At 46.2% G+C, this 12,424-nt stretch overlaps 1 protein-coding gene across 14 annotated transcripts in view; it reads right to left on the reverse strand.

Moving 5' to 3' along the window:
* The window catches only part of PKHD1 (PKHD1 ciliary IPT domain containing fibrocystin/polyductin), a 455,042-nt gene that overhangs the window by 312,080 nt on the left and 130,538 nt on the right, over positions 1-12,424 (reverse strand). For all 14 annotated transcript variants that reach the window (XR_012645152.1, XM_074991417.1, XM_074991418.1 and 11 more), the window contains one exon: positions 5,079-5,235. Coding sequence is in view for 13 of the 14 variants with exons in the window: in XM_074991417.1 (XP_074847518.1) it covers positions 5,079-5,235 (157 nt within the window). In the remaining variant the exon portion in view is untranslated. The remainder of the gene's footprint in view (positions 1-5,078; positions 5,236-12,424) is intronic.

Consider the following 12,424-nt stretch of genomic DNA (forward strand, 5'->3'; position numbering starts at 1 on the left):
AAAAGCTAAGTACCCAATGCTTTTTGCCTCAATCCTCGTAGACAAGGTCAGCTCCCAGACTGTGACTACACTGTGCAGCTGGCAAGCAGCCCTCAGTAGTGACAGAACATGACTATTTAGAAAAACAGATTATGCACAGATCCATGGGGGCAGATCTAATGCATCCAAGCGTGCTGGGAGAGCTGGCCAATGTGATTGCAGAGCCATCTTTGAGAACTCCTGGTGATTGAGGGAGGAGCCGGATGACTGGACAAAGGCAAATGTGCTGCCCACCTTTCCAAAGAGAAGGAGGAGGAGCTTGGGAGCTACAGAACAATCAAACTCATCTCACTTGCTGCGAAAATCGTGGATTGGAGGAAGCCAAATGACAGGCACCACATGGGCATGCATAGGGCAGTGCCCCATTGCTTGAGTCAGAAGGTGAGAAGCCATACATTGCTTCCAACACATGTTTAGAATATCAAAACAAAAAGCAGTCAAGTATCACTTTCAAGACTAGCAAAATAATTTATTAGGCGAGCTTTTGTGGGACAGACCCACTTCTTCAGACCATAGCCATACCAGAACAGACTCATTAAGGCAAAGAGAACCAAAAACAGTAATCAAGGAGGACAAAAAAAAAAAGATCAAGGTGAGCAAATCAGAAAATGGAGGGGTGGGGGTGGGGAAGAAGGTCAAGAATTAGATTAAGCCAAGTATGCAGACAGCCCCTGTGGTAATTCAGAAAGTTCACATCCCTGTTCAAACCACGTGTTAATGTGCCGAATTTGAATATAAAAGCTAGCTCAGCTGCTTCTCTTTGAATAGCAGTGCGAAAGTTTTTTTTCAGTAACACACACACTTTTAGGTCATTAACAGAATGGCCCATTCCATTAAAATGTTGACTAACTGGTTTGTGGATCTGGAGTGTTTCGATGTCTGTTTTGTGCCCATTAACCCTTTGTCTAAGGGAGTTAGAAGTCCGTCCAATATACAACGCATCTGGGCATTGTTGGCACACGATGGCATATATGATGTTAGTAGAAGAGCGTGAGAATGTTAACTACTCCTGGGCAGTGAAAACTGCTGCCAGTACAACTGGCATGTGGGAAAATTAACCAGTTGCCAGTAATGAATGGGAGGTAAATTTTGTTCCTATTATGTCCATGTGAATTTGGGAAAATGCCCTAAAGCCAGTGGAGTTACTGCAGTTTTACCCTGAAGAGATGAAAAACAGAATCCGTCCCCAGAGGTGACTGGTTCAGGGACTGCCCGGGGGGTGGGGGTTGGGAACAGTGGGGGGTACCAGCCATGTGTCCCTGCCCCACCCCCATCCTGCCCCTGCTTTGCCCATGCCCCTCCCTCTCCCACCCCATTCCACCTATGCTCCACCCTCCCCCTGCCCCTGCTCCGCCCATGCCTGCTACTTCTGGTGCATGCTGGGTAGTCCGACCCCCCACGCCCATGGAGCAACACAGCCTGGAAGTAGCGTATCCTTGCTACTCTCATGCTGCATCGCTCTGGGGGAGGCCTCTGCCCTCATTGAAAGTGGCTCAGTGTGGTGCTGATGGTGAGTGCAGGAGGGGAAGGCATGACACCGGAGTGGGGCATGAGGTCCCATATGCATCCCCAACATGTTGCCTATGTCCGTCCCTGCAGCTTTAAACGTTTCCAAATTAACTTCCTCTGTGCTTTTGGTGTAAAAAGGCAGGAGGAGAGATTCAGCTGCCCCCCAGCTATTCACCAGAGGGCCTATAGCCACCCATAGCTGGCAGCATGTGTTTCTGTAGTGGCGCACATCTGCACATGTCTTGGTGCACATGAACTTTATTCTGCCACAGATGGAAAGAATTACAGGGAACATTGCTGGTAGTTTATAGTATTATGGTGTGAGGAAGGAATGGGTGAAGACAGACATGCCTCCTGCAACCCCTTTATCTTGTTCCTTTGCTGCTTTTGACTCTCTGGTCCTCACTATGACCCCTGAGGCAATCACACCTGTAACCATATCTCCCTAAATATCCTAAAACCAGGGCTATAAACAGGAGCAGGAGCAGCTTCATGTCTGGGTACACCCATGTTAATATCAATCCTATGTAGAGCCTGGGGCCTATAACTTAAAGTCAGTTGAGTTTTTTCCCATGGATTTCAATGAGTATAGGATCAAACCCTAGGAGCACCCATCCAGAATCCCAAAGAGTGTCTTAAAAATGAAATTTAAAATAATAAGCCAGTAACAATAAATGAATGATTGACACAGCCCTAGCAAATGGACTATAGGGAACAATCCTGCTTTGGCAAAGGAATGTACTAAATCACCTCAGACTTTTCCCATCTGTAAGATAGTACTTTTCAGCATCAAAGTGCATTAGCAGCCTGATACTGCTTATGTACTTACTTGAGTCCTATTGCATGTACCTGGGTTCTTTCCCAAATCATGGGTTCATGGATTCTTACCGTAGCAGGTAATTATTACTATTCCCATCTTGCAGATGGGGAAACTGAGGCAATTAAGAGCCAGACCCATAGACACAGAGTCAGTAATTCTCACAAGATAATCTGCCCTATGAGTGTTTAGCAGGACCCATCATGAAGAAAACCTGGAACAAGGAAACAGGATTCCAGGAAGCAATCAACCAAGGTACTTCAAACAATAAATTGCCATGCATTGATCTGTTTCTACTGTAGAACCGTGGTAATAATCAGGCCTATAAATTTACTCTAATTGTGAACTCAACTGTGAAAGGTGGATAAAACTTCATAAAGTGTCACAACAGCCTGTAAAAATAAATGCTGATGGGAAGTGATGCAAAAGGGAGATGGAAATGCTAAATGAAAACAAATGAAAATGTCTCCTGATATAACTCAAGGACTGTGCTGTCCTCATGCCTGGTAAACAAGTGTAAGGCTAGAAATCAGTTACAATAAGTCAGTTGGAAATTAGAGCAAACTAATGGACAAAATAATAAGTGGATGAACTATTCCACCCAACACTTCCTTTACAGTCTCAAGGAAAAGACTTTTGGGAAAAAGATGGCCACCCTGGCACAGACTGACTCAAAGACGGGAAAGAGCAAGTTTCACCATCCTGGCTGCCACCCTGACTGTCTGCTGGGATCCCAGCATCCAGTGTGGCATCACTTTGTCTTCTTCATCCTGAGCAAACTGGGCCAGAAAGAGGGTCTCAGCTGACACTGCCACCTCCACCAGCCAAAGCCCAAATGCCACCTGGGATGTAAGACTGGAGACTTTCCCCCGTGTATGTTCTTTTCTTTCCCCCACCCGCTTTATTTATTCGCTTTCCCCACCTTTTACTTTTGTTAGTATAATACCAGTCTGGCTTAGGCAGCCACATTTGTATTTTGCAACACTGCTATAGCCCTGCCGCCAAAGAGATGCAGTTAAAAGCAATGCCCTAAATGGCCCAATGATGTCACTAGTTTGCCAGTTCTTAAAAGCCACTCTGAGACCACATGCTAGGCCTGTGTTTTCCCGGTACGCCGGCTGCAAGTAAGAGTTTAACACCTGAGACAGAAGCTGAATCTTGTCTCTTTTCTGTCCTTTCCACGTCCCTCTTGTGTGTTTATGTTGTGTCTTCTAAAAACAGGATCAAACTTCATGAGCAGTATCAAGAGCTCCAGAACATCTCAATTGACTCTCTCTCTTTATCCTCAAAAACCCAGTTATTACCATCTGCAGCACCATCTAAAAAGACTGTCAAACATGTTTTCCCTCCGCTTATAAAATCTTTTTACAACTAAAAGGAAAGGGAACAACCACAGACCTGGGGTAAAATGAGAACTTTACGTAACACTTTGCATGGTCGCCTTGCTACTAAGCAGGCTGAGGTATCTGCTTATAAAAATCCCTAGCCGTGTTTAAAACTGGTTAAAGTTGGATAGTTTCAGGGTCATGTTAGTACCTATGGCTCTTTGGGCTCACTTGTTCCATCTAAATTACTACAGGTTGTACCTCCCTGGTCTTGCACCCTCAGGATTTTACCTGGCCAGGGGAGATTAATGCCCCTTCCTTCCCCCAATCCTCCAGCTCCCTCTACCTATGGCACCTCAGCTGTCTGGCTATGGCTTGCCACTGCAGCTGGCCTCCCAGCCCCAACCCCAGCGCCTCAGCCCCATGGGACTTCCAGGGAAACCAGTGCTCCAGCCCTGGTCTCCTGTGGCACGTTACCAGAGCAAGCCCCAGTCCCCTGACTGGGGCTGCCATGGCAAGCGAGTGTTCCGGCCCTAGTGTCACACCCAGGGCTGCAGGGAGAAGCCAGCACCGCCTCCAATCTGGCCTTGATGCCCCTCTGTAGGGATGCGAGCTGGTTGCCTTCCTGCCCTGGTTCTCTGGTCACCGACAGGGCACTGACAGCCTCTGCAGGCCTCTGGGTAAGATGAGAGGCCTGGCTCTGCAGTCCTCGTAGAGGCACGGCCTTGGGTGGAACGGGCAGGGCCAGGGCCAGCCTGCCCTCCGTGCCACCTGAAGAGAAGCATTCCCTGCTCCAGCCCTCAGAGCTGTCCAGAGCATGCAACACAGTGCTCCAGCAACGATTTAAAGGGCCTAGGGCTCCAGCCACTGCCTTAGTAGCAGTGGCCAGAGCCCCAAGCCCCTTTGAATCACCTGCCACCTTTGCCCCCTCCCCCGCATCAGTGGGTCTGCACAGTACCAACAGAGTGCAACAATCCTGGATTAGTTATTACATCCTGTAGCTGCAGCCTATAATTCTATAGCAACATCATTAGTTCTGTAACAGCTTTTGCAATACACTTGCATCAAACACACCCCCACAAGACACAGCTGATTATGGTTACCAGTACCATTATTATCCCTCATCGCCGCACAGAAGAGCAGTGCTTTCGGCAGTCAGGAATAAAAGTATCCCTACTCAGATTGTCATTATGCCTCAAACGGCACAAACGATGCCGTCTGCATACATAATAATTGCATAGATCCCTCCTGCCGTCCACTAAACACATGCTGTCTCTTACGCTCCTCTCTGACCAGGTGCCTGAGCACAATTTATTTGAAGGGGGGAAGGGGAAATAACGAAACTTCTACAGCCTGACAGAAACAAACAAACAACAACCTCCTCAGACCTTTCACGTGCAGAAAGTTGAGGATGGGAGTGGAGGTATCCACAAGCAAGGTCTGGCCTCTTTCTACCGTGACGTTATCGCCATCTTGTGGCAGGTGCCCATCTAACCAGCTGGAGTTTTTAGACCATCGGCCACAGAACTGGAGAGGAAGGTGTTTCTGAAAGATAAATAAATAAATAAATAAATAAAGGATCTTAAATGAATCTTGTTGTTTTTATTAAAAATATCCAGCTGGAAAGAATTTTAAAACACAGATAAGTGTGGTTGTGCAGGTCCTTAGACTAACCTTCTGGGGTCACCAAGCACTGAAATACTTATTAGGGGAGACTGGAACCAAGTTTTAAGTAGCATAATTTGAGTGAAGTTTATTTACTCTGACAATGTCTCTTGCTAAGCTAGTTGGGCTGTAGGCATTTCCCCTAAAAGGCAGCCCATTCCGCCTTAGGTATAGCAACAGGGAGAGGAGGGAATCCATGTTTCTTGTGTATGTTTGCTCCTCTAAAACCAGAACTGTATTTAATCTCAGAGAAGTAATTACCTCCCATTGCTACCAGTGGGGATTAAAAACCTCCTCCTCCATAAGCACCAGTTTGCTTTGTAGAACTGGGAGCATTTTTCAAAGGTGCTGCTGCCCATGAGCTGTTATTGGGATATTGCTCTTCCCAGTACCTTTCCTCCCCTCTCTGCTTACTTGATATTTTTATTGCTTTCTTCTTCATGTCTCACACATTGGTACTGAGTGAAACATAGGAAGAGGCCGAATGCTAATTACCTTCAAAACTTCAGGCAAATTGCACAGATCAGCACCAAGAGAGTGTGAAATGGCCCCTGTCTATTACTATCCTTGTTTTGTATCCTCCCTCCTTTAATTCTAAATTTACATCCCTTGCTTTGCATTGGAGATTTGGGTGATTTCAGGAGGCTCCTGGGTGCACAAACTTCATTATCAGACAGCTTCCTGGAGCTAGACGTACAAGAGCAGAAAACAGTACTCAGCCGATTTTCTGCGGGGGCAATGAGTGTGGTGATTTTCACCACTCTCGTTGGATTATGATTACCACATGCAGCAAGGGAACAGACTGACTTCTTGTCAGGTGCAAAATACAGGAGCTGACTTGAAATGCCTCTGAGAAAAAATGCCAGTGCCCACAAAAGTTCTCCACCTTACTCCTATGCTGCTGTCTAATCTCTTCCACGGAACTTATACATCAATTGCAACCTAAAAAGGTCCTTAAAACTATGACTCTCTCCCCCTTCGCATTCCCGGTTCCAAATCTACCTCTGCAATGACGTCTATGCAAAAATCAGATAACCACCAATGGATAACACAAGGGGCAGTCAGAAATATATTAGACATGAGAAAACACAAACAGAACCTCCCTTACTTTTATCCCTCGCTTTCTCCCATCACCTAATATCAAGAGTCAACTCACACTTGGCTTCAAAGGTAGAGACTTTACCATAAAAGTTAGGCCTAGAAAGGCTTCAGAGGAAATACTAGATAGCATGACTAGAACAATCAGGCAGCCACCACAGGCCGCAGGGAAAGTGGGGTGGGAGGCCCAGCTCTGCGCCCCCAGAAGAGGTGTGGTCAAGGGCAGAGACAAAGACAGTAAGCCCTTAGCTCCTCTGGGTCCCTTTGAAATGCCTGCCCCAGGGCAACTGCCACCTTTGCCCCCCTCCATCAGCAGGCCTGAGAGAAACAGGCCTACTTCAAGAGGCACTACAAGGATTAGTAGATATTTGCCAACTGAACAACTCTGCAAACCATGTGCTTGTTACCATCATACCATGTTAGTGCAGCATAGGAGATAGGGGACTTCTCCATAGGATGGAAGGCTAATGTGGTAGACAGGGCAGGCTGAGGACTAAAGAAAGCTGGACTCATCCACAAACACCCTTGATGACTTTGAGAAAAATCACAGTCTACCCCTTTCTCAGTTCCCCACATGTGAAAGGGGGATGATGCTTCAATATATCACAGGGTGTTGTGAAGATAAAACCCTTTGGCTACATCTGGACTAGTGTGATCTGTCAACAGAATGCATTTTTAGTGTGGATGCTCTAGAAGTTTTGTCAATAAAACTAGTGTAAACATGGTCCTCTAGTGTAGATGTTGCCCTTGTGACTGTGAGGTGCCCAGTTACCAGAGTGATAAGGGCCCTGAATACTGAACACCAGCCAAAGTAAAATACACCTGCCTGCTTCCTTGCTAATGATTCTCCTCAGTAGTACATTACACCTGCTTTCTACAGCTTGCATCCATTTCTTTCTGGGTGAAATTCAGAACATTGATTTTGATCAATGAAGCATGATACAACTTCAGCTCTCTCTACCTCAAACTCTGTTTATCTTGATAAATCAAATTCTCCAAGGTGATCCTGACAACAGTTTCCATATACTGGGAAACTATAGGCAGGGCAGGGATGGGGTCTTGTTTATTTCAATGGCTGAGCAAGGCCTAACTTTGCAGGGAACACTGCACTGTAGGCCTTATTCACTAAAGATTTTTCTTGAGGATTGAGTGATACAAATGTGTTTTGTAGGAACAGAGTAGGGTATTTTTTCCAGTTGACTTGCCATCAGTTTGTGGTTTTGCTGAACAAGGTTTGATATTGACTGTTCATGCACCAGGTAAAGACTGATATCAGTGGTCCCTGTAAGCTGTGTGCTTGTGCAGACACCCAGGAGAGATGCAAATACTGCCCAACTCGTTAGTGGAGCTGCCATAGCTATTATTTTTCTACTGGTGGTGCACATTCACACATAAAAATCATTCCACTCATGGATGGAAAGAATTAGAGGGGACATTGACTAGTACTGGTGTATTTTGGAAAACAGACATTTAGGTAGATACATACTTGTCACACTAGAAGGAACTAACGGTCTATCAAGTTTTTTATCCTGTCCTCACAGCTTGGATGCTTAGAATAACCAAACCTTTTTCGACTCCTACATAGATTGCTGATGGGAATATTAGAAGTCACGCATGTTGAGCAATATGTAATGCTGACAGACTAGGGTTGCTGGCACCAGGCATAGAACCTGCAACTATAAGGTCCAAAGCCCCGCACTCTACCACATGAGCTAAAGACCAGCTGCCTCTCAGGTGAGGCTGTAGAGCAGAGACTTCACTCACACCAGATGAGGTCTCAGTACCTCTGGGTAGTAGTAGTAGGCATCCTTCAGTCTGCATAGACTATGGATCGCGCCCTTTAAAGGTTCAATTAAGGACTTCATTTACAGCGTCTATTGTGACTATGAAGACCCACAAGAGAGTGACAGTCCTTGCTGCATCTCTTGCAGATGTAGTGGGTGTCTGGCAAGTCCTTATTGTGCTTTCTGTGCACTCGCTTCTCCTCTGCTAGCTGTCTGATCTTCAACTCGCCCTTCTGAAGGCCCTCGTGTAACCCCTGCCTCCATCTGCTGCGGTCGTCTGCTAGTTCTTCCCAGTTGTCCAGCTTGATGTCTACCTCTCGGAGGTCTCTCTTGCAGACATCTTTGTAGTGCAAGTGGGGGCGTCTGGGAGGTCTTTTGCCACAGGCTAGCTCACCATACAGGATGTCTTTTGGAATCCTTCCATCATTCATCCTGTGGATGTGGCCAAGCCAGTGGAGTCGACGCTGCCTGAGGAGGGTGTGCATGGTTGGGATTCCAGCTTGCTTGAGGACAGCGGTGTTGGTCACTCTGTCTTTCCATGATATTCCAAGGATGCGCCTGAGGCAGCGCAAGTGGAAGACGTTCAGCCTCTTTTCCTGGCGGGCATACAGGGTCCAAGTCTCGCTGCCATAAAGGAGGGTGCTGAGGATGCAGGCTCTGTAGACTTGCATTTTGGTGTGAGTGTACAGCTTGTTATTCCACACTCTCTTGCTGAGTCTGGACAGAGTTGTGTCTGCTTTTCCGATCCTCCTATTTAGCTCAGTGTCGAATGACAGGGTGTCAGTGATGGTGGACCCGAGGTAAACGAACTCGTGGACGACCTCTAACGTATAGTTGTCAGTGCTGATTGATGAGGATTCAGCAACATCCTGACCGAGTATGTTTGTCTTCTTTAGGCTGATGGTAAGCCCAAAGTCCTTGCACGCTTTGGAGAACTGATCCAGCAGTTTTTGAAGCTGGTCTTCTGTGTGAGACACTACAGAGACATGCTGTTCACAGTCGATGCTGCTGTAATGTCTCACACAGAAGACCAGCTTCAAAAACTGCTGGATCAGTTCTCCAAAGCGTGCAAGGACTTTGGGCTTACCATCAGCCTAAAGAAGACAAACATACTCGGTCAGGATGTTGCTGAATCCCCATCAATCAGCACTGATAACTATACGTTAGAGGTCGTCCACGAGTTCGTTTACCTCGGGTCCACCATCACTGACACCCTGTCATTGGACCCTGAGCTAAATAGGAGGATCGCAGCATTGTCTGTGAACAGCATGTCTCTGATGAGGACTTCTTGCACCTTAGACTAAGCTTTCAGCCTTGCAAGGTTAAACAGTTTCCCATCAGATCTTGTGTGCAGCAAGATGCCCTCTGTTGAAGATCCAAAGACACGCTTCAGGAGGAGTGTGAAGAAGATCCCGAACAACGTCAGAGCAAGAACGCATCCTTGTTTGACGCTGCTCCTGATTCTGAAAGCATCCGATAATGCGCCGTCATATTGGACGGTTCCTCTCATGTCTTCGTGGAACGACTGGATCATCTTGAGTAACCGTGGACGACAGCCTACCTTGTGGAGCAGTTTGAACAGACCATCCCTGCTGACCAAGTCAAAGGCCATGGTCAGGTCAATGAAGGCTACATAGAGTGGCTTTCTCTGCTCCCTGCACTTCTCCTGCAGCTGCCTTAGAGAGAAGACCATGTCAACGGTAGACCTCTCTGCATGGAATCCGCACTGCGATTCGGGGTACACCCTCTCAGCAATCTTCTGGAGTCTGCCAAGGATGACGCGAGCGAACAGTTTACCAGTGACACTTAGGAGGGAGATTCCACAGTAGTTGTTGCAGTCGCTTCTGTCTCCTTTGTTCTTATACAACATTACAATGTTAGCGTCTCGCATATCCTGTGGAACCTCACCCTCTTTCCAGCACAGGCACAGTAGCTCATGTAGGGGTTCCAGGAGTGTGTCCGCGGCACATTTGATTACCTCTGGTGGTATACCATCCTGACCAGACGATAAATAGATGCTGGATAGCATATATATATATCATATTAATCTGTATTACCTGCACAAATACATCAGCCAGCATGCTTTAAACACAAAGGCTGAGTGCCACTGCCAACAGTTTGATGCAAATAAGCAGTCTGATTTTTTTCCAGGAATAAGAGGCTGCAGACAAAGAGTCTTTTTGCCAACAGAACCACATCTACAAATTAGTCTTATGAATATGCACATGAGCTATGTGAATATGCAATTAAAGCACCCTTTTCCATTTTCAATACTGCTTATTTGCATCAAACTGTTGGCACTAGGGCTCAGCGTAGACACAGCCGAAGAGAATTAAGCACAAATGGTATATCAGTTATATTGTTATACCCCAAATGTGCCTCTGCCTTTACCATAATCCTATTCTCTTATGCCAAGTATCCCGTCACACCTTGCTTTATCTGAATTAAGGACACAGAATTGGGATATATGATTATTTTGTCATAACAACAGGTAAGGAGTTCAACTCCCCAGTCAATAGTGGAATATCCCAAAGGAAGAGAATGAAACATACGATTGTTTGGACATAGTACAGTCCTAGGAGATGCCTTCATGTCCTTCTGTACCTGGAATGCATGTGTTCAGAAAAAAGAGCTGAAAGGTACAGCATGGTACCAGACAAAAGGAAAAGGCTGACCGGCAACAGTCTAGCTGCAGATGAAGTACTCTGTACCTTTTATTTGTAAGCAGATAAGGTATAAAACAGCAGCTTTTGAGGTGTACCTCTGGGAACGTACCATCAGCGTAAGGGGAATGTAGCAATGCTGCAAAAGATGGCTTCCCAGAGACTGGTATCATGGAAAATCTTTTTCCTATACTACATTATTTAAACGAAAGAAACCATGCCTGACACTGGTTATTAGGTTTTTGAATATATTTCATAATGGAACAACATGCGGACAAGAAACTGACTATACAATTTGTCAGCACCAGTTACTAGTTACTTGCAGTAGCACCAACAAAGTGCTGAGTGCTGTCTACAACATTCACAAAAATCGCAGGAATGTTGGATTAGAAGTGATCTCAGTGAGTCATCTAGTCCAGTCCCTGCATTCAAGGCAAGACTGTGTATTATCTAGACCAGGGATCAGCAATCCCCCAGCACAGGTGCCAAGAGCAGCACACAAGCTGATTTTCATCGGCATGCAAGGTGGGAGGTCAGCCCTGCTGCTCCTCCCGTATTCAGCCAGGAGCTTGCTCAAAGCCATGCTGCCTGTGGATTAACAAAGGACCAACGAATCTTACCAACAACCACCTAAATGGTAAAGCTCTGAATCTTCATTTATTCATCAATGCAGCTGTTGTAAGTAGGACTATTACTGATTTTAAAAAGTACCATCGACACTTGGACCATATACAGTGGTCAAACGTTTCAAATTTCAACACTGCCTCCAAAAGGTTGCTGACTCCTGATCTAAACTGTCCCTCACATGTGTTTGCCTAACCTGCTCTTAAAAACCTACAGTGAAGAAGATTAAACAGCCTCCCTAGGTAATTTGTTCCAGTGTTTAACTAGCCTGACAGGAAGCTTTTCCTAGGCTACATCTACACTAGAAGGTTTTGTCGGCACAACAGCCATTTTGCTGACAAAACCCATGGAGCATCCAGATTCCCAAGGTGTTCTGTTGACAGTAAGTCAACAGAACACAACATTTTTGTCGACAACGGTACCCCACTGCCCCTGAGGAAGAACACCTCTGTCAACAGAAAACCGTTCTTGACACTTTGGGGTGTCTTCTGTTCACAGACAGGGCTTCCAGGACATTAGGAAGGGGCAAAGCTAAGAAGGGCCTTACGTGGCAGTGCAGCCTACTAGATGAGACCTAGCCAGAGAGTCAGGAGAGTTGGGTGCTATTCCTGGCTCTGCTACTGACTTGATTTGTGACCTTGGGCAAGTCACTTCCCCTCTGACTTTGTCTTGTATCACCCACAGCGCAATGGGACCTCTCAGCACATCCCTGGTGATAAAGGTGGGATGCTCTTACATATTATTCTGTCCTTTGTGGCAATGGTACTCCACCTCTCCAGGGAGTTTATGAATAAATGACTTTAGAAAAATATGTGAAGTATGTTGAGAGGAAAGCTACCACATGGCTGCAGAGTAAATAGCAGATTAGCCCTTTTCAAGCTAGATTTAGGTGGGCATAGG

Source organism: Carettochelys insculpta, chromosome 3, assembly GCF_033958435.1.
Source record: "Carettochelys insculpta isolate YL-2023 chromosome 3, ASM3395843v1, whole genome shotgun sequence".
Taxonomy (NCBI): domain Eukaryota; kingdom Metazoa; phylum Chordata; order Testudines; family Carettochelyidae; genus Carettochelys; species Carettochelys insculpta.